The 23,845-nt window shown below is 56.1% G+C and overlaps 3 protein-coding genes across 10 annotated transcripts; 1 reads left to right on the top strand and 2 right to left on the bottom strand.

The window, feature by feature from the left end:
- Positions 1-215: 215 nt before the first annotated feature.
- GGA3 (golgi associated, gamma adaptin ear containing, ARF binding protein 3) lies at positions 216-15,870 on the bottom strand. 4 transcript variants are annotated; one of them, XM_061175132.1, is made up of 17 exons: positions 15,806-15,870; positions 9,889-9,973; positions 9,684-9,759; positions 8,191-8,289; positions 7,362-7,485; positions 7,039-7,142; positions 6,825-6,905; positions 5,868-6,005; positions 5,207-5,288; positions 4,989-5,105; positions 4,442-4,681; positions 3,984-4,054; positions 3,403-3,698; positions 2,964-3,187; positions 2,480-2,649; positions 2,241-2,351; positions 216-2,000 (listed from the first exon to the last, which is right to left on the bottom strand). In XM_061175132.1, exons 1-17 carry the CDS (start codon positions 15,843-15,845, stop codon positions 1,890-1,892), a joined length of 2,169 nt encoding a protein of 722 aa, XP_061031115.1. In that variant the 5' UTR covers positions 15,846-15,870; the 3' UTR covers positions 216-1,889. The 4 variants fall into 4 exon arrangements, with proteins under 4 accessions (XP_061031115.1, XP_061031116.1, XP_061031117.1 ...); XM_061175133.1 differs by having other exon boundaries at positions 3,403-3,695; XM_061175134.1 differs by having other exon boundaries at positions 6,834-6,905.
- Positions 15,871-16,033: 163 nt separating this feature from the next.
- On the top strand, positions 16,034-19,229 carry MRPS7 (mitochondrial ribosomal protein S7). The gene is made up of 5 exons (XM_061175151.1): positions 16,034-16,240; positions 16,801-16,992; positions 17,108-17,171; positions 17,535-17,702; positions 18,579-19,229. The coding sequence occupies exons 1-5, from the start codon at positions 16,062-16,064 to the stop codon at positions 18,798-18,800; spliced, it is 825 nt and encodes a 274-aa protein (XP_061031134.1). The 5' UTR covers positions 16,034-16,061; the 3' UTR covers positions 18,801-19,229.
- On the bottom strand, positions 19,117-23,475 carry MIF4GD (MIF4G domain containing). Of its 5 annotated transcripts, none has more exons than XM_061175147.1 (6): positions 23,309-23,475; positions 22,015-22,146; positions 21,018-21,127; positions 20,661-20,816; positions 20,477-20,569; positions 19,117-19,782 (listed from the first exon to the last, which is right to left on the bottom strand). In XM_061175147.1, the coding sequence occupies exons 2-6, from the start codon at positions 22,100-22,102 to the stop codon at positions 19,396-19,398; spliced, it is 834 nt and encodes a 277-aa protein (XP_061031130.1). In that variant the 5' UTR covers positions 22,103-22,146; positions 23,309-23,475; the 3' UTR covers positions 19,117-19,395. The 5 variants fall into 5 exon arrangements, with proteins under 5 accessions (XP_061031130.1, XP_061031129.1, XP_061031132.1 ...); XM_061175146.1 differs by lacking the exon at positions 23,309-23,475 and adding an exon at positions 23,031-23,136; XM_061175149.1 differs by lacking the exon at positions 23,309-23,475 and adding an exon at positions 23,031-23,136 and having other exon boundaries at positions 19,588-19,782; positions 20,446-20,569.
- Positions 23,476-23,845: the final 370 nt, after the last annotated feature.

Genomic DNA, 23,845 nt, shown 5'->3' with positions numbered 1-23,845 from the left:
TTGTGCTTCTGAGATTCGGCTTCACCTCACAATCATCTGTTAACTTTTCCGGTTATCTTCTTTAAAAAAGCAAACGGTCTAGGAAGCTTACCTTTCAGCAACAACCACAGGTGGCGCCAGCATGTCCACCTACCTACATTTGGAATTCGTAAGTGGCACCTTCCCCCGCACTGGGGTGATTGGTGTCTGTACTGGAAGGATTCCAACTTGGGCGAAAATGGTTTTATTTAACATGCAGCAAAACAAGGGCAGCAGTTGATATATCCAGTACAGTTTTTTGTCACCAAGCAGTGACCTCAATAGTAACGAGTAACACTCATAAATAATTTTAAAGTCTAAAGCTTATCATAAAGGTACATTTCCATATAGTAGTCCCACAGACCTTCCCAGGGCTTCAGCAGCCCGTCTCTGGAAAGCTCTTCGATTTATTCCTTAAATAGTGAAATTGATTCACTTTTGACTGTCCTAGTGAAGCAGTGAAACCTGCTTGCCAACAGTGGGAGGGAAGGGGAGGTGACCTCTGTCTCGATAGAGTAAGGAAGCCTGGCAAGGAGCAGGGAGGGGTCAGGGAACATGGTTTGTGCCACCTTTCCCCAGAGATGGCTCTGAGCCTGTCCAGCTGAGCTCAGGCGAGCTGTGTGCTCATTCCCCAGCTGGTGGTTCTCTCCCTCCTGTTGCCCTGAGGCCTAGAGTCCCTGGCCCAGTCGCATCTAGTGGGTGGAGCAGCTTGGGCTGAGCACTGTTGAAGCAATAGGGTCTGGTGACTCGATTCAAGCAAGGCCCCTAATCTCACCACCTCCAGACCCAACATCTTGCTGACAGTGCTCCTGGGCGGCTGGGGACAGGGTTTCTGGGCAGCAGGTATGGACATAAATCTAGTGCAACGTGCCTGACCCTGAGGCCTCCTGTTCCCGATCATGTGCCACACCACAGGCCATCTGGTGGGAGGCAGGGGAGGCCAAAGCAGGAGGACACAGGGCGCTGGGAGTCGTCCTCCCCTTCAGAGGCGTGAAGGGCAGGACAGCAGTTTATTTCATGCGGAGCAAGAGGTAGTGAGTGAGTAGGATGGCCTGCTCCCGTAGCAGGAGGCACACTTTTCCCAGAAAGTGCTGAGGACCTGCTTCTGGAGAAGGAGAAACACTGGTTCTCTTCCATCATCTTCTTTCCTTCCTATCTGCAGTTTAGGCTGCCATGAGGCCAGGTTCTACTGTTTCTAATAAATAGCTTGAGTTCCTCGTCCTACTGCGATGTCCATAGGACACAGCCTGCCACCAGCAGGGACAAGCACACAACTCATCATCCAGTGGCCACTCCAGGATGACGCTGCCCATGGAGGGCAGGGTTGGAGATCTGGCAGCACACCAACTCCTTACTCTGGGCCCAGGGCCATTCAGGACCATTGGGCTTTGCCCACCTCCCTGGAGATGGGAGCAGGAGCCTGCCAAGGGGAAGCACGGAGTAGCAATGGGGAGCTGAGACCTCTGGGGATGTGAGGACGTGGTCCTTGAGGGAGGGCCCTGAGTTTGTCTTTGGAGTCCTCCCCCTCTGTGGCATCAGAGGATGCCAGCACAAGGGGAAAAACCTACTCCAGCCCTGGGTCCATGTTCCCAGGGCAGGGGTGCAGAGTCTGGGGCCACTCCCCACCCCTGATGCACGTGGCCACTTCAAGTCACACAGGTAGATAAAAACGGGTCCTTTTAGGGGGCCAAAGGAGGAGAGATCATCACAGCAGCAGCTCGGCTCCTGGCAGCAATGCCCAGGCCCCCTGTTCCACATCGAGGCTCTTAAGCACTGCGGTCAGGACATGGAGAAGGACTGGACCTGGAAAGCCTCCCGTCTCAGGGCAGCCTGCCTGGGCTCCAAAGTGCAGATGACAGTGTCCTCTGGGGTCATAGGTTCCCCCACTGCTCCACAGGAGGGAACTGGTCCACCTCACCCACCTCCGTGCTCAGCTGCTCCCCCAAGGCGAAGGTCAGCCTGTACCGAAGCCTCGCCTTCTCCTGCGGCAGAGGGGCAGCGTGTGAGACGCTCTCTTCTGTGATACCCTTGGGGCCCTTTCTGTGCTGAGGGACAGGCCCTGCTCCTACCACCTCGTCCTCACTCAGCCACTGAACCAGGGTAGAGAAGGGACGCAGGTTAATGGCTGTGGTATCACGACACCCCAGGTTGGGAGGTGATATTCCCGAGCCCTAACCTGAGGCAGCCAGGGCTTCAGGCTGGGATCCCCAGTTCTAGCTCACCTTCAGTGGATTGGCCAGCAGCATGACCTGGGTGATGGCTGCAGGTGGCTGGATGGGGCTAAACGGAGAGAGTTCTGTCCCAGAGGGTGGCTGCAACTTCACTTTCATTGACTAAAGAGAGAGAGAAGCTCCTTTGAAGAGAGACTGCAGGTGCCCCTGAGATGGAACTGGGATTGGACGCAGTGGGTGCAGGGTACAGGTGAATTCTGCCTCTAGAGGCTCCGGGAAGCCGGGGGTACCTTGGGCACTGCAGCCTGCAGCACGATGCCCTTGATAGGCAAGGGAGCCGTGTTCAGCATGGACACTACCACCACCAGCACGTCGGGCCGTCCTGGAGGACACTCCTTGGCAAAATGGAAGAGGATGCGGAAGCCATTTTTATCATAGGCTGTCACAGGAAGGGCGCTGCCTGTAAGAAGGGGGCACGTGAGTGTGGAAGGAGAGGAAGGCTGAAGACAGCCAGCAGAGCACCGCAGCCAAGCGCGAGGGCACGGCGACCCTGCGACAGAGGCTCCCAGGAGTCTGGGGAAGAACTTCTGCAGGACCTCCCGAGAGCGCATGGTGGGAACAAGCACAGGCTGAGACAGCGGTTAGGTGGGCCACGTGCGGCTCTAAGGGACGCCGGCCCGTAGAGCCTGTACCCTCCCACCCCTCTCACGTCCCCCACAACGCTGCAAGTTGTGAGCCCCACCTCCCCTCTTGCCCCAAGCCTCCAACACCTACTAGGCTTGATAGACTCCAGGGGGACGTGGACACTGGTCAGGGAGAGCTCGGGCCCCTGCATGGGGCTGCCCTGGGACTGGAAGGCAGGTGGCTGGAAGAGAGGGCTGCCGGGCCCCGTGGAGAAGGGGAGGAGAGGTCTAGCTGAGGCGCTGGTGGGGAGCAGAGGGGAGGTGGCAGCGCCAGCGAAGAAGCCGGAGGAGATGGGTTTCACCAGGCCTGAGGTCCTGGGAGGCAGGAAGGAGGACAGGGCACGTCGGAGACCAGGCAGAGCTGCTGGGCTGCCCCTCACTGAGGCCTCCCAGGCTAGAGCCGCTTCTTCCCCTCCCTAGCTTCCAGATTCCAGACTTAGAGAGAACACCCACGACCCCTCCAGAGCTGCCTCTGGCTCTGCCACGCCCGGGCCCGCCCTCCCCACCAGCCCCTCTCTCCCACTCATTACGCTTTGGCCTCTTCTAGAAGCTGATCAAGGGCGTCCAGCTGGCGCAGGGTGCTGTCGCCCAAAGCTGAACCATGGTGCCCGGGGGCCGCGGGCTCAGCCTTGGGGGCCGAAGCTGAGGCCAGGCCGGTGGAAAACGAGAAGGAGCCTGCCGGGGGGGCCGGAACGCTGGCTGGGACCACGGGGGCCTGGGAGTTGCCTGCGGGGGCTGCTGAGGGCTGCAGGAGAGGCCCATCTGAGAGGCTACAGGCACCAGTCCCGGGTTTGGGGCTGAAGAAGTCCAGGTTCGACCGTTCCTTCTGTGGGGAATGGAAAGCGTGAGTGAGCGGAGGGCGCGAAGGGCCCTGCGAGCAGCGGGGGATCCGGGCTCTCCACCCGCCACCCCTTTACTGGGGGCCCTACTGCAGCCCTTCCGGAAGAGCAGCCTGTCCTCCAAGGACAGGGCAGGGAAAGCACCATATCCGGCGCGGTGCCCTAAGGGGTCAAGACAGCAGACAACTGCAGCTGAGGCCTAGTCGGGGAGGGGGAGGACAGGAGGAAGGGAAGGCTGTCGAGCCCTGCAGTCATGTCACCTGTGCCCCTACCTGGAACAGGGGCCACTGGCTGTTTCCGGCTGACTCTCTGGGAGGAGCACAGGGGGCTGGGTCGGTGAGACCTGAGAACAGAGAAGATGACTGCGGTGAGAAGAGGCTCTGGGATCGGGCAGTCCCAGCCCCACCTCGCCCGAGGTAGGGTCACGTGACCAGCGGGGCGTCCGTGGGTGACAGGGTGGAGAGGTGTCCCCCAGGCAGCCTCCAGAGGGGAGCGGATCCTCTTCAGTCCTTACGTTGAGGGGGCACCTCCCGGGCAGAGGGGAGCAGAGCAAGACACTGGGTCCGCTGTGTCCCCCCCCGAGGGACACCGCACTTGGCTCTCTGCCTACAGCCGAAGCCTCCTTCCCCACCCCCGCTAAGCACACGGCCCCTCAGACCTCCTCCCGCTCCCACACGCCCAGCTTCCCTACCGGCCCCACCGGAAGCCCTTTCCAGCCCCCAGGACGCACCCAAGCAGAGCAGCTCCTCGTCCAGCAGGCTGAGGGTGTGGCCTGTGCTGCTGGGTCCCGGGGGCGCCTCGGCCTGGCTGGACGAGTGGCTGCGCCCGGGTCCCGAGGCCTGGGGGGGCGGAGGGAGGACAGGGATGCCCGAGGGGCGGGGCGCGGGGGCCAGCACTGGGGACAAGCTGCTCGGCGCGTCCAACTCGGCAAGGTCAATGAGAGTGCCTTGGTTACTGGAGCGGTGCTTTCCTGGATGGACGAATGGAAGGGGACAGGAATAATTAGGGGCCACTCTAGTGGCTGCACAGGGGGAGGGGGAACCCTGACACAGCCTCTGGCCTAATCCCAGAGCACCTGTGCCAGGGAAAGGCTGAAAAGCCAGCGGAGAAGGCAGGCAGGGGAGACCCTGTGCAGACCTCCCAGGGGGACCGCTTGGAGTGGCTCAGAACCCCCTCGGGCCCTGTGGGATGACACACTGGTCAACCTGCACCGCGGCCTGGTGGTGGGGACCGGGGCTGGTCCAGAGGGGTCGGGAGTGGGGACCGGAACACTTTACCTTCAGAGTCAGGAATGGCTGAGGTGACCACCTCACCATTGATGACCTGCCCTTCAACGACTGTTTTATAAGAGTTGATGACCCGGGAGAGGTTGTCACTGGCCTGCAGGATGTCCCCTAGAACGGAGAGAAACTTCTCACTCCTGGCCATGACGGCACCCCACCACACACACACATCCCAGTTCCCAGCTCATCTCCGTCACCCCCTCTTCGCTCACCTAAACTACTGTCGTTGTCCTCTGTCTCGCTGGCTAGTTTGAATAACGTCCGCCTCTTGCTCTCACACCGATCAAACAGCTCCTAGAAGAGACCCAGGCAGAAAAACGAGCTGGCAGGGCTCTTGGAGATCATCTAACTCAGCGTTCACGCCCACTCGCGGGCTCCCCTGGTACCACGGTCAGTTACCGGCAGAGCTGGGCTCGGAGCACACATCTTGCCACCAGCCTCCACCACTCTGTGTCACCCCAGACGCCTGCTCAGGTGGAGAAGTCACCAGGACAGTGTGTCCCTTCCTGCCTCCCAGGCTGGCACATGCCTCAGAATTCAGAGTAGCTATGTGACCGAGGGCTGAGGGGAGCATCGGGCTCAGGGCTGGCCTCTCTGCCCAGAGGTCCCCGAGGCAGAAAGCGAGGCGGAGCAGGGGCGGGCCCCGAAGCGGGTCTGCAGAGTCACGCAGGTGTAGGGGTACGTGGAGCGCACGCACCCTGCGCAAGTCAGCCATGGCTCGCGTGCAAAATGGGGGCGCCACTCCCCTCTACCTGGCTGCTGTGCCGGTTAAGAGGTGAGGGAACACCAGGCGTGCAGCGGCGTCTTAGGGCTGGGACTCGGCCAAGGCCGGCTCCCTCCCCCGGAGCCTGGACCTCCCAGAGCGGGGCCTACCTTCATGAGCTCTTTATCTGCCTCTGAAGAATCCTCTCTGCTGTAATGAAGCAGCATCTCACTGAGCAGCTTTACGTTGTTACTGACCTCCTCCAGAGCGTGCAGACGCTTCGCCACCTTCTGGATGCGCGCCTCATCCTGCGGCAAGGGGATCGAGGAGAAAGAGCTCAACTGGCCCCATCCCACCGCCCCCCAGAATCCCGACAGGCAAGGATCACACCTTCCCAGAGGACGTAAGAGCAGAGGCCAGTCCCACGGAAGCTCGTTTCAATGCACGATTCTTTTCTTTTTTTTTTCATTCCCCCCTCCCCCGGCCACGTTCCCCGCCTTGGTGTCCATACGTTTGTTCAAAACATCTGTGTCGGGCTTCCCTGGTGGCGCAGTGGTTGAGAATCTGCCTGCCAATGCAGGGGACACGGGTTCGAGCCCTGGTCTGGGAAGATCCCACATGCCGCGGAGCGACTAGGCCCGTGAGCCACAACTACTGAGCCTGCGCGTCTGGAGCCTGTGCTCCGCAACAAGAGAGGCCACGACAGTGAGAGGCCCGCGCACGGCGATGAAGAGTGGCCCCCGCTTGCCGCAACTGGAGAAAGCCCTCGCACAGAAACGAAGACCCAACACAGCCATAAATAAATAAATAAATAAACAAACAAACCCAAAGTTTAAAAAAAAAAAAAAAAATCTATGTCTCTATTTCTGCCCTCAAGGCATGATTCTTGGGAACCACTGGCCTCAGACCCCATCTACAGTTTCTCTTTTAAAGCAACAGCCCTCCCTGCCCCCAGACTTGGCCCCAGCTACTCTTGCTCCTCTAGCCCATTCTGCCCCAGAAGCTGCCATGCTCCTCCTCCCAGGCGAGGGCTGGGGAGAGGGCGAACAACAGGCGCAGCACCAGGGGAAGCGACCTCTGCTCTGTGGCCACGGGATCCTCCACCCCAAGGCTCGGGACCCACTCACTTCCTTCACCATGGACTTGATGAGCTTGTTGGCCTCCTGCAGGTCGTCTGGGTTTTTGCTTTTCAACAACTTGGCTAAAAGCTGGAAGAGGAGGGTATGAGAGGTGAAGGGACAGGCAACTCCCCACCTGGGAGAACACAGGACCGGAGCTCCCCACAGCACTGAGCAAGCCCGCACCTCATCTGGGGACACTGCAGGCTGGAATGCACCTTACCTTGGACTTCTCCTCATCATCAAAAACAGGGTTTTTGGGACGAGGTGGCGGAGAGGGGATCAGTGTCCTGTCCATAGGTATCAGCGGGTCAGACTGCACAATGCCTGAAACGGGACGGGGCAGCGTTCGCGCAGGCTGGGCCGCGCTGCTGCCCTTCCTCATGCAGCAAGGGGGCGCTCCCTGGGACCAGGCCTGCAGGCCGCAGCCCCCTCATTCCCTCACAGCCCAGCCCCTCCCGCTGTCTTAGGCAGACACCCCTCATTCTTCCTGGCCTTGGCCAGCCTTCAGGGCTGCTCTGAGGCTGAGGGAAGGCAGGCGCATACCCTGTCTCTTCAACATGTGGTAGGCATCCTTGATCTTTGATTCCTCCGGCAGGGCCAACGTCCAGCTATAAAGCAGCTCAATAACCTTGGTCTTCACTTTCTCAGACACCCTGTCCCCCAGGTACTAAGAGGCAAAAGGAAATGGGAAAACTTAGTAAGTGCGGTCTGGAGGCAGAGACAGAGGGAAGGCTCTCTTCACGGCAATGAAGTGGTCGCTAGTGGGTTATAGCCCTCAAGCTTCCTCCAAACCCGCAGGTGTGAGGTGTGAGTGAGACAGCAGTGGGAGGGGGAGGGCAGGAGATGGCCTGCACACGGCCGTGTCCATCCGGCGTACAGACTGTGGTCAGGCAGGGGGCTGGGAGCTCCTCACTGCGTTTCCACACACAATCTGCCAGAAACAGAACTGCACTTTCTCTCAAAGGAGTTAATGAGAACCTCTTTGCTATGAAGAATTGTTCCCTCTGCCGTAAGTGGGTGCCCAGAGCTTAGGCAACACTAGTGTGCGATGGAAGCCGGGTGACGAGGGCGGCCAGCTGCTCGTGTCCACGTGAGACAAGCGAGGAGAAGTGACTGCTGTCACTAGAAGCCCAGGGTCCAACGCTACCCAGGCCCTCCCCTGACATGCGCACAGCTGCTGCCACATCACCTGTCACGTTTAGGCACAGGAGCCCTGTCTGGACATCCTGCTACTGTCAGAGCCTAGCTGTCTGAGGACAGGACCCAGGGAATCTCAGATCCATGGAGATGCTGGTCTGTGCAGTGAAAGCCAGTAAGATGGGGCGGGGCACGAAAGAAGTTCCTAGAAACGAGGAAACTGCCACTGACTGACCTTTGGAGAGACGACTTTGATCAACTCATTCAAAAACCGGAACTTTCCCACTTCGTTATGAAATCTCCTCCCACAGTTCTTCATGCAGGCCTCCAGCACCTGGACCACACAAAGGCAAGGCACTCAGGCTGGGACCCTGCACGCGGCCAGACCCCACACAGAGGGAGCGCTGAATAAATACTCACCCAAGGAAGGAACTAACCAGGAAAAGAGGCGTGCACTGCCCCAGGGGACATCAGGGCAACAGGATTACTGACGAAAGGGTCCCTCAAATTGTAAACCTCTCCTGGGGAAGCTCAACAGGAACTAAAGTAAAAAACCCTGAGACCCAGATACCAAGACAGATCGAGTGTCCGTCCTGGAAGGTGCCTGCCTGCAGATTCTGCCCTTGTGTTTTACAGGTGAGGAGACGGAGACCCAGAGATCACGTTTCTCTCAGGGTCCAGGGTTCTTTCCATAAGCTGATCAACGTTTTGGGAAGGTGGGAGAGAACTCTGTTAAATTCTGTTTTCTTCATTTTAGATGGCACACTATTTTCCCTCCCCCGGCCCCCATCTGTTTTCCTTCTGGGGCCCATAGGACTGCCTTAAGTTTTCCTCCAAGGAGCAAACCACCCCAGTGCTGCCCCCTTCCCTGGCTCCTGTCTTTGTAAAGCGGGGTTTTTCAACTGCACCGCTGCTGACATTTTGGGCTGGTCACTTGTTGTAGAAGCCTGTCCTGTGCGTTAGAGGGTGCTCAGCAGCACCCCTGGCCTCTACCCACTAGATGCCAGTAGCACCTCCTGACCTGTGACAACCAAAAGTGTCTCCAGACATTGCCCAATGTACCCTGGGGGACAAAACTGCCCCCAGTCGAGAACCACTGTTCTAAGGCCATCGCTCTCCGGAGGACACAGCAGAGCCATGTGCGTGGGCTAAGTGCCTTTTCCACGACCGTTTCCCCTCTCCCGGTTTTCCAGGAGCTGAACGAAGTCAGGAGAGAACCTGGGCCCCCTGGCTTAGGGGAGAGCCTGGGAGGCGCCCGAGTGCCGCACACGGCTCCACATCCTGAACCCCCTTAGTCTGAACAAACGCTAGGATCTGCCTGTTGGTGTGATGCCTTCACTAGTAACCGGCATTATTTTTAGCTACAGGATGAATTACACTGGGCCAACTCTTACCTGGCAAGACAGCTCTGTCAGCCTCTCTTCAAGAAGCCTTCTCTGAGCCTCACCCCAAGCCCAGGGCCCCTGCCCCTGGTTCCCTCCCTCGGCCACTCTGCTTTTCCCACTAGACCTTGTGCCCACACTTCAGCCACCCGTGAAGCTCAGTGCCTGGCACAGGGGCACACACATTTGTGGAATAGCTGACTGAGCAAGGTCCAGGTATGTCTAGTTTGTATTGAGGATGTTCAGCTGGCTTAGGGTGTGAGCCCTGACCCCCTGAGAGATCCCAGCGGGCTCATGGGGAAAGGCCTGGGCTCATGAAGATCCACCGTCAGCACGAAGAACCTACCGTCAGGGCCTGGACTGCCTCCCATTCCTGCGGAGACTGGATCTTATGGGCCAGCAGTCGGACGGCGATCTGTGGCCTGGGAGACAAGCAGACCACACTTTCAGGACACTGACCCGAGGCCATCTGGCTAGCCCTCCTTGGCCACAGTTTTTTGCTTTTCCAGTCAACTACCTCTTACCTGCCCCCTAACAGCTTTGAGACTCACCCTTCAAGCTCTTTGTTGATCTGATCACAAAAGCCAATTATGTATTCCCAGTCCTCCTGGCGGTTGGAAGGATTGGTGGCTTTATCTTGGGACAGAACAAAGAAGAGTACGGTTGTTATAAAGAGTAAGGAGGACAGTATGGAAGGTGTTTCTCACACTTTTAGGCACTGATGTGAAGAAATTTCTTCTCTAGTAGAAAAGACTCAATAGTTCAGTCAGAAAGCAAGTCAAATACAAATACCACTTTCTGTCCAATATTTTAAAAGTCACAAATGAAAGAGAAAACAAATCCTAAGCCTCTCATTTTAAGGCAAGCTAACAACATTTACTGAACCCCTCTAAGCACCAATCATTGTGCTGTCTGTCCCTGGGGTTGCAGAAACAGAATCTGAGCTTGAGTAATCAGCACCCTTAAGTTTTGTTTTGTTGTTTTTGTTTTGGTTTTTTTTTGGCTGCACCGCGCAGCATGTGGGATCTTAATTCCCCCGACCACTGGACCACGACGGAAGTCCCAGCACCCTTAAGTTTACTATTATTTGTTTGTTTATTTATTTTTAGCTGCGTTGGGTCTTTGTTGCTGCACGCGGCTTTCTCTAGTTGCGGCGAGCGGGGGCTACTCTTCGTTGCAGTGCGCGGGCTTCTCACTGCGGGGGCTTCTCTTGTTGCGGAGCACGGGCTCTAGGTGTGCGGGCTTCAGGAGTTGTGGCACACGGGCTCTAGAGCGCAGGCTCAGTAGTTGTGGCGCACGGGCTTAGCTGCTCCGTGGCATGTGGGATCTTCCTGGACCAGGGCTCGAACCCGTGTCCCCTGCATTGGCAGGCGGATTCTTAAACACTGCACCACCAGGGAAGTCCCCACCCTTAAGTTTAAGTGGTCTTCCATGATCAAGGACGAAGACAAGCGTTGAAGAGTTCTCAGAGGGTCACTGAGGGTTTAAATTCCAGGAGCTAAATGCCAAGTCTCCTAATACTTGGTGTGGGTCCTCTCTTCTCTGTTATCCCCAGAACCTGTGCTTATAGAGGATGGCCCCAGCTGAGGGTGGTTAAATGTGTTCCCATCTCTGATTCAGATCTTGGAGTCAGCCTCTTCTAGAAAGCACTCTCAAGCTGTTTGCTAAATTTAGGGCTTCAGGTTCAGAAGACAAAAGGAAGACTGAAGGCGTGTATCCTTTTTTAAGTACCAGGCTCCTCCTGCAGATTTCCACAAGGGCCAAAAGCAGAGTGAAAGCCTGGAAAAAGCCCTTCCCAACAAGGGGTGTTCTTAGACGTTCCTAAATTCTGATTTTTCGTGACTGTTTTCTTAACTTCCTTTTCCCCTAACGTTAAAAGTCACTAGCTCCACGACCAAGTCCTAACAGGGACTCCTAGCCACCCACTACCCCTCCAATAGGAGTCACAAGGATCAGCAGATGCCAGCTGGCAGCAGAGGGAACCCCTGCAGCGCCCAGCGCTGCGCGTGCGTGGCAGCGTTTCTGCTCTGGTCGCAAGAAAATTCTGATGGTTTAGGATCATATTTGGAGGAAAAAAGAGATGTCAGTCCTCAATCTTGAAAAGAGAATTAGCAGGCCCTTCAGAATGTCATGCTTGAAGGGAAGGGAGATTAATTCCATCAAGAGTGGCTATTTATTGCCACAGTGACCTACTAGCTGTTACCCTCCAGAAAAGCCCTGAGCCTCTCCCACCAGGTGTCTGAAATTTTCTCAGGTATCGGCATGGCTTTGTTACTAATCCCTATCATTTGAGATGCTTAAAGTTCTCATGACGTTAAGAGGCTGTAGGATACAAAAAGATGGTCTGAGGAGCCATACCTACACCTGTCACTATCATCATTTTGGGGACAGTCGCATGCCTCGTGATATAAGAAAAAGAAGCCCACTCGCTTCCACTGTTTCCAACTAGAAAAGCATCTTACAGATACAGTGTACAATGTGGACAGCCCCTCCCCACACACGGGCATTCACCAAACAATGTACTCTGCCCGGGGCTGCCATAACTCCTGTAGCATTTCTGCTCCCAAGAACGCTCCCACTTACTTTTCACTTATGTTCAACATCTCTAGAATCCCACTCCCTTTCCCCTTGATAGATCTTTTTACTGCAAACCCGCAGGGAGCTCTCTGCTTACACATGAGCACAAAAAGCCCTGGTTTCAGCCATGGTTGGTCCCACTTCTGAGTATATTCTCCAACTCTCCAGCCAGACAGCAGACCTCAGTCACCCACGGGAACTGGAAGAACCTCTGGGGATGATTCTGGGCGACTCAATCGCGCCATCTGCCCACTGCCTCCCCAGCAGTCTCACAACTGTCACCCCCTCAACATTCTCCTTCACCTGGCACGGAGGTGACACCAGAGCCGCCTCTCAGGTCCTGCCTTCTAGAACTGCCCCTCTGGGCTCCACTCTGATTCAAGGTTTCTATTTTTGAGGCTCCGCTGAAAGCCTTATTCTAGTCTGTGTCTTTGCCTCTACGTTTCCTGCTCTCATTTTCAACTTAGTTCCATCTCTAGCCTTGACTGTCGTGGGACCGTTGGTCAAGTAGGGATGGAAACAGCAGCATTGGCTACGCCTTCCCAACATGGCTCAGATAGTCCAGTGATGACAAGTTCTATGTAGCAAATGACGTAGAAATAAGCAGAGGCAAGGACACAGATGGAAAGGGAGTCAAGAGTCAGCCTTCGGTGCTGTGGTCTTGAATCGAGGGTGACGTGGTCAATCACCAAGTCTTTGTTAAGCAGCCATAGAAGACTAAGTACACAGCGTGGTAGGCCCTGGAGGGACTACAGGGAAAGCACAAGATTCGGATCCTACCCTTGAGGAGGTCACGCTCTTCTGGTGCAACACATGAGAAATAACCAGAGCAAAAAACAAGACAGGGTGTAATTATAAGTGCTAATTTGGTGCAGAAACGAGTCTAAAAACAAACTCACCACTTCTACTTCCTGACTTCCCTGTTTCTATAAATGGTGCCACCATTCAAAAGCTCCTTTTGCCCCACCCCCAGGCACCCAGGTTTGAACACTCCTTCTTCCTTCTCCTCACCCATTTTCATCAGTCAGTCATAATCCCTTACTTCTCGATTTTTTTGGGGGGAGGCATGTCACACGGCTTGTGGGATCTTACAATAGTTCCCCACCAGGGATCGAACCCGGGCCCTCAGCAGTGAGAGTACTGAGTCCTAACCACTGGACCGCCAGGGAAGTCCCCTCAGTGTCTTTTTAAAACTCTCACTTCTTCTTTTCTTATTCCTTCCCCGACCTCCTTACTTCTCACCTGCTTCCAGAACTTCTGCTCCAACCCATCCTTCGTAAAAACACCAACATGAACCAACAAAACACTAATTTTACCAGGTACGGTAGGAATGGGGACCTCCTAACTGTAGACACGTAAACTTCTTGGGCTGGAATTCAAGCTGGTCCGGAATTTGGTTCTAACTTCCCAGCTTTCTCTCCCACCACACTCCCACAGGAACTCCCTGCTTGAACCAGCCAAACAGCTGTTACTGCGTACCCCAGACGTGGTCTGCTCCACATCACTGTCTGGTGTTTTCTTAGCCCATTTTCCCATTCCTTAGGGCCTAGCTCGAGTGCCATCTCCCCACTGGGAAAATCATCTTCCATTCCACTTATTCCCAATTTCCCAAAGAAACTGTCTGCATTTTAGCATTTATGGCTCTTGCTTTTATCTTTTTACTTAAAGAGGCTGTATCCACTCCAGCATCACTTTCATCAAACTGAAGGCAAAGACTGTTTGAACTTCGTAATTTTCATCACACCTCACACAGCAGGTAGTCACTAGACGCTGATCAACTGCTGTAACGCAGGACTTTGGAGAAGGCCGAAATCAAGAGGTGGTTTGCGGGGAGGGAGATTCTGGGGTGCATTTTACAGCATGTAGTGGAGCAAAGCGGAACAGGGCTTTCAGATAAGGAGAGGAATGTGTGTTGGTGGGACAAGAACATACAACTGACCAAAGTAAGGAAGAATATCAGGAAGCCACAGAGAGGCAGCAGGAGAATGACAACTAAACAGAAGTGCTCTCTGGGCGCAGAATGCAGAATCGCCTGATAGGGGGAGGGGAGAGGCCTGAGACAGTGGGCCCAGCAGAGGCTTCTGTAATAATTCCAGCAAACTGGGACTTCCCTGGTGGTCCAGTGGTAAAGAATCTGCCTTACAATGCAGGGGACGCAGTTTAAATCGCTGGTCAGGGAACTAAGATCCCACATGCCGCGGGGCAACTAAGCCCACGCGCCGACAACTACTGAGCTCGCGCACCTCAACTAGAGCCCGCGTGCCGCAACTAAGACCCGACACAGCCAAAAATAAAATAAATAAATAATAAATAAATCTTAAAAAAAAAAAAAAATTCCAGCAAACCACGGAGTGACAAGGACATAGACTAAGATGGTGCTGAACTCCAACCACTGGTTCGTTCAATTGGTACAGTTCACACCATTAAGTCATAAGAACCAGGAAGGTGGACAGAGGGTAAGAATGGAAGGAATCTTACCACTGCCCCAAGTGTCACTCTAAGTAACAGGAAAGGGTCAAAGGCCAGTCTCAGCTCTGGTCTCTACAGATACCATCCCTCTCCCCCGTCACCATCTCCACTCTCCCTCAGAAACAGGTCAGTCTGCTCTTCCAAACTAACGCTAAACCTAGCCTATTAAACTCAGGTCATTTAAATTACTCCAATGTCCCCATTAATATCTATGAATGGAACCAATTCCAGTGTGCTTATATCCAGTTGGGTGGCTCTGGGCAAGTGAATTGATGAGAGTCAGGGTGCCCTCCTTCTGTGAAATTGTGACAGTGGTACCTACTTTGCTGGGATACTTGATAAATGAATTAAATGAATGTCTTTGGAGCACTGAGCTCCTTGGAGGACAGTTCCATATATACAGAAGGCTTTGTGACCTGCCTGCAACTGCAGATTTTGCAAATGTAACTTAAGTTCAACCACCTGAACAGGGTTTCTTGTTAAGAAAAGTCAGGCAATTGGAGGAAACAGGCATCACCTCCAAGAGCCTGCAGGCTCTACTGCACAAGGCAGTATCTAGGCATCTTGCTCGTCTTATCACCCTGTCCAATTTGTCTTCACTTAAAGAGGCCTCCAGGGGTCTCCTCTAGTCCATAGTGAAATCAACGTATTAACTCTGCAGCCAAATACTACCTGCTAAGGTTAACCCGGATTTCCTTAACAGCACTATGAATTAGCAGTCATAGCAATAGGCCGCTGTAACTACACCATCATGCTGTGCCCCTCAGCTTTGCTCTGAGTAGGTTACCAACGAATGACTCTTGAAGACGTGCGGTGGTGGGGGAGGGGAGCGGCCGCCCCCACCCCCCAACATAGCTTTCACCACACTTCGGTCACTGCAGGAAGAAGGTAGAGCTCTGTTCTCTCTGTCTCACTTTGGACTACTCTCACTTCAAACATTCAGCCTGCACGAAGCGGTCACTTCTCGAATACATGGTCACAATTCTGAAGCTATGTGTGTATGCTCAGCGACACCCACCGCTCCCGGAGTTTCAGCCCAAATCCGGAGCTTTTCCCTTCGTCAGGGAGGCGCAGGGGTTCCGGAATCAGCCGCGCGCGGCCCCACAGTCTCCCCCAAGCGCCGATGCATGCCAGCCCGAAGCACTTGGCTGTCGCTTTCCCGGAGCCCGCGGGGCCGGGACAGGACCCGAGCTCACGCCGCTGCTCGCGGGAGCGGGAGGAGGCGCCGCAGCAAAGGGAGCAGGGGCCGGGACGTCCTGCTGGGGAAGGGGCGTGATCGCGGGACGCTCGCGGCGCGGGCGAGGCCAGGCGCGGGCTGCCTGGCGGCGCCACCGCGGGACCCGGGGACGGGGCAGAGAGGTGCGGGTGGGGCGGTACGGCTCCGCGGCTCGAGAGCAAACAGAATCGGCCGCGACTACTCACTCAGCCAGGACTCCAGACTCTCCCCTTCCGCCTCCGCCATATTGCAACCGCCAGGGCCGGCCCAGCGGCCTCAAACCTCGCGAGAACCTGAAAGAGACAAGCCGGGGCGGGGACTGCATAGGGGCCTGAGATTACCGAGCGCCGCCACCGAGGGTCGCGCCAGGCTGCGACGGATAATGGGAGAGCGAATGTTTCCTTTGACTCTTCGCTTTAGACTCCGGAGTGAGAGACTCTTACGACTCAGATTAATAGGGTGATGCACAGAGGACCCTGTAGAGCCTTTTCCCCGTCTTCCGTCACTCGCTCAGGCACGCCGAGGGCAGCCTCTCTAGGGTCCTCGTGGCCAGCCAAGATGGCTGCCTCCGTGGTGACGGCTGCGCGAGGGTGGTCGGGCTTGCTGCTGGGCGTGCGGAGTGCTGTCCTGAGGCTTCCAGGGTGAGAGGGTGGCGGGCAGCTGGGAGGCCGCTTGTGTCTTCACGGAGAGACCTGCTGGGAAGGAAGGGGGAGCCACAGGCAGGCCTCGCGGGTTCCAGGAGAGAGCCTGGGGGCCGGGATATCTGAGTCCGAGCCTCTTTAACCAGCCGCGTGACTTTGAGTCAACCTGAAGGCTTAGTGACTGCTCCCAGCCCGAGGGGTTCTCACTTGTCACTGCAAGTGCGATCTTGGTAAAGAACTCAGAGGTGGGATTTTCTTTGCTGGGAGTTGGGGGAAGAGATGCATAGGCGGGTTGCCTATCCTCAGGTTCAGGAGCCTGTCCTTACCGTTGGCACTTGAGGAGCAGACTTTCCTGGCCTGTTTGGGGGAGGTCCTCCTACCTCTTGGGACAAGAGCCAGAAGTTTTGCGGTTCAGCTTTGGCTGGCGGTCTCCACGCTGCTCTCACTCGGCGGCGGATTGGCACACATGCCTATCGTTAAGTCAAGCCTTTTCACTTGTGGAGTCAGCTTTTGCTCTTTTCTTCCTCTCCCCCCCCCACGCCCCCCCCCCCCCCCGCCAGGCTAACCCAGGTGAGGTGGAGCCGCTATGGTCCTGAATACCAGGATCCCCAGATTGACAAGGAATATTACCGCAAGCCCTTGACCGAGCTGACTGAGGAGGAAAAGTATGAGCGGGAGCTCAGGAAGACTCAGGTTATCAAAGCTGCCCCTGCGACGAGAACAAGCTCTGTGTTTGAAGACCCAGTGATCAGGTTAGAAGGAAACAAACTTTTGTTCTGCGGAGTGGGACTGTACCAGGGAGGCTCTGCAGTAGGGCTTCCCTGACACGGCCTTGGCGAGCTAAACATGTTGCTTTTCTCCTTGAAGTAAATTCACCAACATGATGATGAAAGGAGGAAACAAAATACTGGCCAGATCCCTCATGACACAGGTAAACAGTACCTCTCTTTCTCATCTTTGTTTTCCCCATAGCTTTGTACTTGGCTCTTTAATTTTAACATAAAGAATTCATTCTATACTTTCATTAAAACTAACTTCCATGTACTTATGTGTGGGAATGGGGGCTTTAAGGAAGTCCTGCAGGAGTCAACCACTGCCATTCCCTACCCCCATGTGACAAATCTTAGCCTGCTCTTTCTGTCCTAGTCCAGGATCTTTGTTTCAGAAGTGCTGAGGGAGTAGCTGCACAGCTACAGAAGAACAGGATGATGGGAGTAAGGGGCAAGGTCCTAGCTCAGCTGGGTTAACCTTTTAGGGAGCCTGGGGCAGCCTCTTCCACTGTATCCCTTTGCAGACTCTGGAAGCTGTGAAAAGGAAACAGTTTGAGAAGTACCACGCTGCTTCTGCAGAGGAACAGGCAACCATTGAATGCAACCCTTACACCATCTTCCACCAAGCACTGAAAAACTGTGAGCCTGTGATTGGGCTGGTATCCATCCTCAAGGGTGGCCATTTCTATCAGGTGAGTGGTCAGGGCGGGAAAGCAGGGCTGCTCATGTGTGAAACACGATGGTGGGGGTGGGTAGAGTTGGGCCAAGGTTGATAGCTTTCTAAGGACTGGGGAGTGTCAGGATCAGCTCATCTGAGCCCCATAGTGTAAAGATTACAGGCAGACGATGGAAGAGAGCAAAAAAAAAAAAAAAAAAAAAGTACCCAAGTGACCTCTTTTGAAGGCCCACCCCACCCCCCGTTCTGTTCAGCATTCTGTGTTCTAAACTATAAGCGTCTCATGGTGAGGGACTGTGTTTATGCCTCATGTTTATACACCAATGTCTAGTGTAGTGCTTGAATGATGCTTCATCACCGTTTGTTGAACTGAACTAGGTGTCTCTATCATGCCATTTAATGTTTCATCGTCGTAATCTGGTGTTCCTGTCTTTCCTTTTTCAATGTAAACTTCATAAAGGTAGAGGCTTTTTCATTAATGTCCGTGTCCCTAGGGTCGGCATGGTACCTGGCACATAGCGGGGGCCTGGCAAATGATTCTTGGACAAGAGGGTCTTCTTTCTAGGCACGCATGATCTGTGTTGGCTAAGTCATGCCCAGCTGACAGGGCTTTTTCCAGTGGTGCCTGTATCAACTTGGCTGAGCTCCCTTTAGAGGTGAAAGAGGCCAGTACTCAAGGAGTCTTTGCTCGATGAATGCCTGATGTCTGCTGCACCGAGGTCAGCCAGGGGTGAGAGAGGCTCAGAGGGGAAAAGACAGGCCCCCTCCTCAACAGCCTTGCCAGGGCTGGCCCAGAGCGGACATGTGGCTGCTTCTTAAGAGCTCTAGGAGGAGGGAGGCTGCAGTCCTGGCAAGTTCTTAGACTAACTTGCCCGTGTTCAATCTTGCCCAGGTCCCTGTGCCGCTAGCCGACCAGCGTCGCCGCTTCCTGGCCATGAAGTGGATGATTACTGAGTGTCGGGAGAAGAAGCACCGGCGGATGCTGATGCCGGAGAAGCTGTCCCAGGAGCTGCTGGAGGCTTTTCACAACCGGGGCCCTGTGATCAAGAGAAAGCACGACACGCACAAGATGGCTGAGGCCAACCGCGCGCTGGCCCACTACCGCTGGTGGTAACGGGTGGGCGGAGGAGCTGGGAGGAGCCCAGCACGCTGTTGTAAGAAATGGCGTGAGCCACCGCCATGTTGCAAAATACCTGTGGGTTAAGCGTATACTTGCCTTTGAGGGGCAGGCGGGCCTCAAAAGAAGGATGGAGCAGCATGTTTATTGCTCGCTAGCCCTTTCTCTGGGGCTAGAACTCGCTCTCCCTGCCCCGTCTCCTTGCAAAGAGGGGACGTATCAACTTGGATTTTCCCCAAGAAACTTAGGGCTCATCCAGCCCTTCTCTTCCTTCCGCTTGGGGTGGACCTTTGGGTGATACGAAAGGAAGCAGTTTTAGTATCAGAAAAAGTTTATTAGAAAATTCTCATCCTGAGCTGGTGTAGCATGTGATGTGGTATTGCCATTCATTAAAACCAACTGGAGGAAACGTGCTCGGTTCCAAAGTGGTCCTTGTACAAAATGTATAAAAAGCAGTTTGTGGTGTGACTCTGCTTCTCCCCTTTGATATCCCAAAGCACCCTACCAATGGCTCTGGGTACTCATTTTACAGATGGGGAAACTGAGGCACCAAGATAGCTATTGTACCAGAGGTTACATAGTGCAGTGCTTGTCAGGAGTTGCCCTTCTTTGCCTGGCCCAGGTTGAAGGTGAGGGGAGCGAAACGCTGATGGGACTGTGGGGCAGGTGTGCTTGGTGTCTTCCCCAATCCTGGAATCGGAGCGAAGGTGCTCAGGGCGGGACCACCGCGTAAGTGGGAAACATCTCGGGTGCTTTTGAAAGTCTGGAAGGGAAAAAGTCTGGGAGAGGCAAAGACTCCACTGCCAGGTTGCGAGGTGGGTAGAAGAAAGGCCAGTGCTGCTGGGGAGGAGGCCTGATTTGGAGGCCTAGTCAGAGACCTCGCTGTAGTAATACTTGTGCGCAGCCGGGGTCGTCTTCCAGCCAGCTGCCCGGAACTCGATGATCTCCAGCAGCAGCAGCTGGGCCAGGGAGCTGAGGCCTGTTGGGAGCAGGAAGCCATCCCGGATCAGGACAAAGAGCTCATCCATGCGCTGCCCGTTCATCTTCTCCAGCTGCTCCCCGACCCGGTGCAGCTGCAGCACCAGGCAGTCCACCTGCAGGGGGCAGCAGGAGGTGACCCTGGGCCGGGCCCCCATCCCACAGAGCAGCTATTTACTGAGCGCTCGCCGCCGTGCGCCAGGCACCGGGCTTGGCCCTGTGCACGTGTTTCCCCACCTCATCCTCACCCCACCCAGTGGGCGCGGTCCACGTCTTACAAGAAAGGAAGCAAGTTCAGAGACTTGCTTAAGGTCTCTCACCTGGGCCAGGCTGGACTCAGGCCCTGTTTCCAAACTGCTTCTGAACCCCACTTTCCTGCCCCCTACCCCCAACCCTGGTGTGGTTTTGGGGTCATCTGTATCCACAGCTGGCTGACGCTCTCACCAGTCCTATCATAGGTTGGCTTTCCTACTGGGAAGGCAGCCTCTGAGCCAGGAGGTTTTGGCTGCGCTCTGTTCTGGATAAACTCCAGACCTAGCAGCTTGCCCTGTAACCGTGACAGGCCTTAAATGCCCCCACCAGGCTCCTGCCCCAGCAAGTGATGCCCTTGAAAGTCTCCACGAACAGTGGGCGGGCATTCTGAGTTAAGCCGGAGACAGCCCACCTCCACAGCCTTCTGTGCTAGGGCCACCCACCTCCTCCTCCTTGCTCAGACTGTCGGGCTGGGCCAGCCGGAAGAGGCAGTCGTAGACGGGGTTCACCAGGGCCATCATGGGCATGTTGTTCACCTACAGGGGGAGAGCAGGGGCCAGAGCCCGGCTTAGTGGCACAGGAGACAGGCTGTCTGTGCCGCACAGGACGTGGCTGGCAGGGCCTCACCCTCAGGTAGTCAAAGATGTTGCAGATAAAGGTGACGTAGCAGACCCAGCCCTGCAGGGAGCGGGCTCGAAGCTGCTCCCGAGCCTGGTACTCCTGCTGCAGCCGGTTGAGGAGTCCACGGCGGAAGACACTCTGGCCTGCTTGCTTGCTCTCTGCCTGTGAGCCAGGGAAAGGGTGGTGAAGGGCAGTCACAGGGCCGTCGCAACTCCACCCAAGCTTCCAAGGCTGAGGACCCTGCTGTCCTCCTCTCTCGCCTCTGAGGCCAGCCCTTTGCATCTCTGCCCTGCTGGCCAGGCCTCTGCCCACTCCTGAAGCACCTTCCTCAAAGCGTCCCCTTCTCTACCAGCCCCACCCAACCTGAATGATGGCGTAGCACATGCGTCCTGCTTCCTTGCTGAATACACAGTCCTGCAGAGAATGGTCCACAATCACATTGGCCACTTTCTCCAAGTCCACGGCACCTGGATCTAGGGTAAAGACAGGTGGGGAGTCTAGAGCTGCTTAATTATCACATTTGCCTCCACCTGCTTCTGAAGGATTCAAAATGTTCACAGAAGAGCACTCCCATTGTACGCTTCCATTTAAAGAGACCAGGAAACAGAGAGGAAACTACACACAGGAGCAGCTGCAGCCGTGAGCCTCCTGATGGCCCAATCAGAGGAAACGGGGAGGGTTATGTGGCTGTTAGAGAATCAAAGAATGCTCGTTTTTTTAGGACACATCTTTTCCTAGCCCTAGGTTGAGGATGGAACACTGAATGACAGTGCCTTTGACAGCCATCTCACGGAAGAAAGTGTTCTTATAATACACACACGTGAACCCCTGACAAGAGCGGGCCAGGCAGGGCCTCCCCACAGGCTCAGCTTGGCACGTGATGGGCATTGCTAATCGTTAGCTGAGTCAAACTTCTGTCCTGAAAGTGCCCCAACAAGGCACTGGTCCAGGACAATTACTGTAGCTCCCCTGCCAAGCAGAACACTCCATCCTCTGTCCCACGTCAGGCAGCTCTGCACAGTCAAGAGAGCTGGCTGCAGCAACGCACAAACCAGGTCCAGCGTAAGGACTTAAGGGGCAGGAACTGTGTTCTCTGTGCCTCACTCTCCTCTCATGGGCACCTAAACTTTAAAAAAAGGCTTTACAATCTGAGGGGGTGACTCTATGATTCATACTGCCAAATACTGGCCTAAATGTAGCTTGTCTTCCAGTTCCAGAATTATGTTGCTGACTCCTATTCTCAGAAGGTTGAAGGGAGAGGGCTGGGCAAAGCCGGGCGAAGGCTCAGTGCTCCAGGCCTGTCCCCTTGGCCTCTTCTCTGTAGCTCTGGGCCCAGGCTCAGGGGGCTCTGCGTGCTCACCTTTGAGGGCTGTCTTCAGCAGCTGCTGGGTCTCTGCATCAAAAGACTGGATTTTATACTCCTCTCTCCTGGGCTCCCCCATGACCATCCAGCTGCAGCAACTCTTCCCTAGGTTGGGGCTAATGACAGCACCTGGAGAGGAGAGGCGGCGGGAGAGGCCTCAGGTGTGGCTCACGGGGCCAGGGCTCCCAGCTCTCCCGGCCTGCGGCAGTGCTGGCCAGTGCTTGAGACAGGTGCTCCTGGGCAGTCCATGGCATTCAGTGGTTGGCTGGGTGCCCGCCAAGCTTGGCTTCTGGTGGAGACTGGGCACCAGCCAGGCACCTGCTGCTCAGTTAAAGAACCCCTGTAGCTTCTGGGATTACACAAGAGTAAAGAGATGAAGGGTAAATGCGTCTGCCCTCCGGTCCCAGCAGCAGGCAGGGTTTTTCTCAGCTGATACCAAGGGGTGGGGTGAGGGTGGATATGTGGATATTAAACACTTCCCCTGCCTATATATAAGCCGACCTGGAAGCTGCTGGTCCAGCATGGCTCCTGGCGAGTGAGAGGGCTGGGGTCTCCAAGCTTCGGACAGCTCTGTCCCAGCAGGGGTCCAAGCACCTCTCCGCAACCCTCTCCCTTCAGTCAGAGTCCTCAGCCCAGAAAGCCCACGCTCCTCCTGCCCTCGGGGTGGGGCCGGCCAGAGGGCTGGGTGCAGAAGCGGCTCTGCCGCCCCGACTCCCCTTGTCCTGGCCAGCTTCTCCCCGGGACGGACTAGTTAAACTGGCCTCTCGAGTGGCAGAAACCCGGCCCTGCCCGGTCAGGACTCCCTGAGAGTCCTGAGCTCCATTCTGGATCCCTCCTTAAGAAGGGGAGCGAGGTGACGTGTCCCCCAGAGGTGGTCCCCTTTGGAGTCCCCTCTCCGCACTCGGTGCCTCCCCCATGGCCAAAGGAGAGGACCTTAGGCGTCTCCAGACCTGGGCAGCTTCCCAAACGCCATTCCCGTGGGCTCGAGAGGCGGCGGGAGCGCCGGGACCCACCTGACGCGCCGGCACCGCGCCCGTGTGCCCGAAGGCCGCTCGGGGGGCATGCTGTGGGCGCCTCGCCTCCGCTTAGGTCATTTCCTAGCGCGGTGGCGCGGCGGGACCCGGGGCGTTAGGGCGGCGGGGCGGGGCCTGGGGCCGCATCGCCAGCGCCACCTGCCGGAGCCCCGACGTCGCTGCCCTCGCCGCCCGGCCAGGCCCGCCCGAAGGTTGCTGGCATGGGGCCGCGCAGAACGCCCGCGACACTGCTCCCACCGCCCCTGTCCTCTCCTCACCTGGTTCTCCCAGGGGCTATCCGGGACCACACCGGCTCCTCGGTACTGGGTCGGACCTGCTCCTCAGCCCGCATTAAGCCCTCGGCCTTGAGCGCTAGCACTCTCCCCCTCCCCGCCCCACGCCAGGGCTCAGGTTAAAATGGGGTCAGGGGACTGGCCCGGCCGCGCGGCGTGGGAGGGGCCTGCGGAGGGCGTGGTCCGCAGCCGGGCGGCGGGAGGGAGAAAGGTGGGAGGGCAGAGAAGAGGGTTGGAGGGGCAGGACTTCACAGGTGCTGGCCGTGTGCTCCCCACTCCCACCCCCTCCCCCCAAAGGGGAGAAGGCAGGGAGGTCGTAAGGGCTGGATCAAGTCCCACTAAGCCCCTCTCCTACTCCAAGTACAAACGATATTGGTAAAATAAGTTGAAAATCAATGGGCCAGCCCAAGAGAAAGGATCCCAGTTGCCAACTTGCGGCGCCCAAGGTGTTGGGAGTGACCCTGAGGTTGAGCAAGCCCCTGGATCAGTCCGTCTTGGTCGGGACTCGGGGGGAGGCGCGGG

The sequence above is a fragment of the Eubalaena glacialis genome, chromosome 19 (assembly GCF_028564815.1).
Source record: "Eubalaena glacialis isolate mEubGla1 chromosome 19, mEubGla1.1.hap2.+ XY, whole genome shotgun sequence".
NCBI classification, from domain to species: domain Eukaryota; kingdom Metazoa; phylum Chordata; class Mammalia; order Artiodactyla; family Balaenidae; genus Eubalaena; species Eubalaena glacialis.
This window is presented reverse-complemented; position numbering and strand designations above follow the sequence as displayed.

Excerpts from the sequence above, each read along its gene's own strand:
- MIF4GD (XM_061175147.1), bottom strand. The coding sequence starts at position 22,102 with ATGGTCATGGGGGAGCCCAGGAGAGAGGAGTATAAAATCCAGTCTTTT. Across the intron at positions 21,128-22,014 it reads GCTGAAGACAGCCCTCAAAG|ATCCAGGTGCCGTGGACTTG; the intron begins GTGAGCACGCAG and ends TCTTTACCCTAG. Across the intron at positions 20,570-20,660 it reads ACATCTTTGACTACCTGAGG|GTGAACAACATGCCCATGAT; the intron begins GTGAGGCCCTGC and ends CTCCCCCTGTAG.
- MRPS7 (XM_061175151.1), top strand. The coding sequence starts at position 16,062 with ATGCACAGAGGACCCTGTAGAGCCTTTTCCCCGTCTTCCGTCACTCGC. Across the intron at positions 16,241-16,800 it reads GCTGTCCTGAGGCTTCCAGG|GCTAACCCAGGTGAGGTGGA; the intron begins GTGAGAGGGTGG and ends CCCCCCCGCCAG. Across the intron at positions 17,172-17,534 it reads CCAGATCCCTCATGACACAG|ACTCTGGAAGCTGTGAAAAG; the intron begins GTAAACAGTACC and ends ATCCCTTTGCAG.
- GGA3 (XM_061175132.1), bottom strand. The coding sequence starts at position 15,845 with ATGGCGGAGGCGGAAGGGGAGAGTCTGGAGTCCTGGCTGA. Across the intron at positions 8,290-9,683 it reads AGGCAGTCCAGGCCCTGACG|GTGCTGGAGGCCTGCATGAA; the intron begins GTAGGTTCTTCG and ends TGTGTGGTCCAG. Across the intron at positions 4,682-4,988 it reads AGCCATTCCTGACTCTGAAG|GAAAGCACCGCTCCAGTAAC; the intron begins GTAAAGTGTTCC and ends TCGTCCATCCAG.